We start from the raw sequence: 2,711 nt of genomic DNA on the forward strand, positions 1-2,711 counted from the left end.
AGCTGTTTGGTGCCTGGCTGGGACAAGATTAATGCGCAGGGCAGCGTTGGCTAATGAGGATGTACACACTGATGACGGCTGCTACAGCCTGTACACAGATAGTCATGGCCGCCGTGGCGTGCTTTAATAGCCCTCCTTCAATTTATCAGGCAGAATTATTATTAGCTGTGTTTGTTGGGAGGCTTATCACGTCTAGGCTTGAGGCTCCAGGCGAAATTGTGTGTCTCCTGTTTGATGTGTGTGTGTGTGTGTCTGTGTGTGTGTGTTTGTGTGTGTGTGTATGTGTGTGTGTGTGTGTGTGTGTGTCTGTGTCTGTGTGTGTGTGTGTGTGTGTGTGTGTGTGTGTGTTTAATAGCTGTGACTGCCTCTCTTCTGTCTTTCTGTCTTCCTCTATCTTCTCTCTTTCTCTTTATCAGTTTCTTCCATTTTATGTGTGTTAAATGGGCCTTTGAGTTTTGCCATCATTCCAACACATTCTTTATAGCTTTGTAGCTTTAGCGCTGCTTTTTGAGGAAGGGGGGATCGTCTGCACAGTATATGCACTGTAGGCATCAAGCAGGTTTTGTGTCATTCCCTGACAAGGTTAAGGTAGTGTGGCACATTGTCTTACTATATTAGAGGTATACACATCATATGAGTTCACCCTGCCTGCTTTCTTAATCACTATTCATTTTCTAGTTCTAGTCCATTTTAAGATGTTTTTCGCCACCTTTTGTCATTAGTGCCATTTTATCAAAATGGTTTGAAAATCAAACGGCAAACGTTATTGATTTTATCACTATGTGACTAGATCACATTATTTTGTTGAACAGACTTGTTTCGATGAATGCACTTGTTTCGAAAACACAGAGTAGTTGATGGTATAACTAAAGGGAATGGCGTTGGGGTTTTCCTGTAGAAAAGGTCTCCTTGATTATTTCTATCATCAGTTAAACATGTCCATTCACCTATGCCTTTCCAAGGCAAGGTGCATCTTTAACCTCATGGTCAAGTATCTCCATCTTAGTGAAGAGAACATTCTGGAACATATTGATTTTGATGTTACAATTCAATAATCCATTGTTTACTTTTTTGTTGTGCATGCCTAACCTTCCAAGGAGAGCAGAATAGCATTATGTAAATGAAAGATGCGTGGGCGCTTGTAAGACTTAATCACAAGCCAGCCAAGGCCAGTCAACAAGCTGTGTGGGAACTCTAGGCATTCTAAAGCGAGCGAAAACATCCTTCTTCCGCCATGCCGTGTGCACTCAATGCACACTCACACTAAACAAGCACCTTAAGCACTTTAGTCCTGATTACAAAGTTTGATAATGGCTTGCCAAGACAAAGACCAATGTCTTGGTTAAATACATGAGTGCTCTTAATGAAATCTGAAGTTGATGAGGATTGGTATTCTACACAATAGGCAATGAATAGCAATTTAAAAAGCTAATTGAAAGCTAAGTGTCACTCCACTTCTCCAGACATCATCAGTACAGTTTCATCGTTAGCTCGCAGTTAAACTCCTCATTAAAAAATAAAGTTGTTTTTTAGGAACATTAAGTTCTGTGCAGCCCACTGCATCAAGCTCTCTTTGTATGGTGAGGGAGTGGGAGATATCCTCACAGATAACAGAAAAAAGCTGCTTTTGTTTTAATCAGCAACTTTCACCCAGACATAATGCCTCAGATTAACTTTTTTGTTCACTGCCTCACTCTTTGTCTCCCTTGTTTCCTTCCAGGACATCTTACTGGTCGTCGTTGCAATCCTGGCGTTTGTGCTTTGCGTGTATGCATTCTTCTACCTCAACCTGAGTATGGAACTAGACCTGGATAATGACGTGGACTAAAGAAGGGGTTTGGCTGCAGTGCTCGTGGTGATGACTGAATGTCACTTGCAACCAGTGCACAACCAGCGAGTGGAGATCTCTGAGTGCTGCGACCAAGCTCATATCTCTACATGTGTGTTTGCATCCAGGACAATCCTTTACAGCCACTGAGCGAAGCTTGAAGATTTACAAGAAGCAAAAAGCAAAGCTTGCAGCCAGTGAAGGGCACATTTTGAAGACCGGAATAGCAAACTGTGTGTGTGTGGATGTAAGACGAAATAAGAACTCTGGATTGCCTTGCTTAGAGATTATGTTCCATTGTTCACTATTGAAGATTTGTTACTTATTATGTTTGCACTCAATATCATCGTTTTAATTTTCTTTTGAAATCAGTTTTACATATAAAATGTTTAGTGATTATTTTCTATCCCTGTGTTTCTTTTTTAATAAAAATTGAAGGATCTTTAAAACGAAAATCAAGAACACATTGAATTGATCAGTTTTGAATGGACTTGCATTCCTTTTAAGCACGCATTCAATGTCATGGCCTTCACATGATGTGTCTCACAGCTGACATGGTCTGTGAGTACATCCCTCTCCACCTCCCTCTCCATCATACGCTCTCTACCTTTCCGATCTTTCTACAATGATTCGCTCCATCCATCATTCAGGGAGTTCCATTCGACCACAAGCAGCCACATTCCTGTGCAGAGCTGTCTGCTTACACTTCCCTCAGATCACGGCAGTGGGAGATTAGAGCCAGAACGTCTGCCTCTGATTGAGCATGTGTCTGGAATACTCAAGTGCACACTACCCCATCCCCCGCCCCACCCACCCACACACACACCGACCCACCCGCACACGGAGCATTGTCTGCACCACTGAGGTGACACACACACACACA

At 42.3% G+C, this 2,711-nt stretch overlaps 1 protein-coding gene across 2 annotated transcripts in view; it reads left to right on the forward strand.

Annotated features, from left to right (window-relative positions):
- triqk (triple QxxK/R motif containing) overlaps nt 1-1,845 on the forward strand; it is a gene marked incomplete at its 5' end in the record, with an annotated part of 25,115 nt that extends 23,270 nt beyond the window's left edge. For both annotated transcript variants that reach the window (XM_080859150.1, XM_080859149.1), the window contains one exon: nt 1,721-1,845. In XM_080859150.1, coding sequence (XP_080715276.1) covers nt 1,721-1,828 — 108 coding nt within the window. In that variant the 3' untranslated portion in view covers nt 1,829-1,845. The remainder of the gene's footprint in view (nt 1-1,720) is intronic.
- Between the last annotated feature and the right edge of the window lie 866 nt (nt 1,846-2,711).

The sequence above is a fragment of the Sprattus sprattus genome (assembly GCF_963457725.1).
Source record: "Sprattus sprattus genome assembly, chromosome: 20".
NCBI classification, from domain to species: Eukaryota; Metazoa; Chordata; class Actinopteri; order Clupeiformes; family Clupeidae; genus Sprattus; species Sprattus sprattus.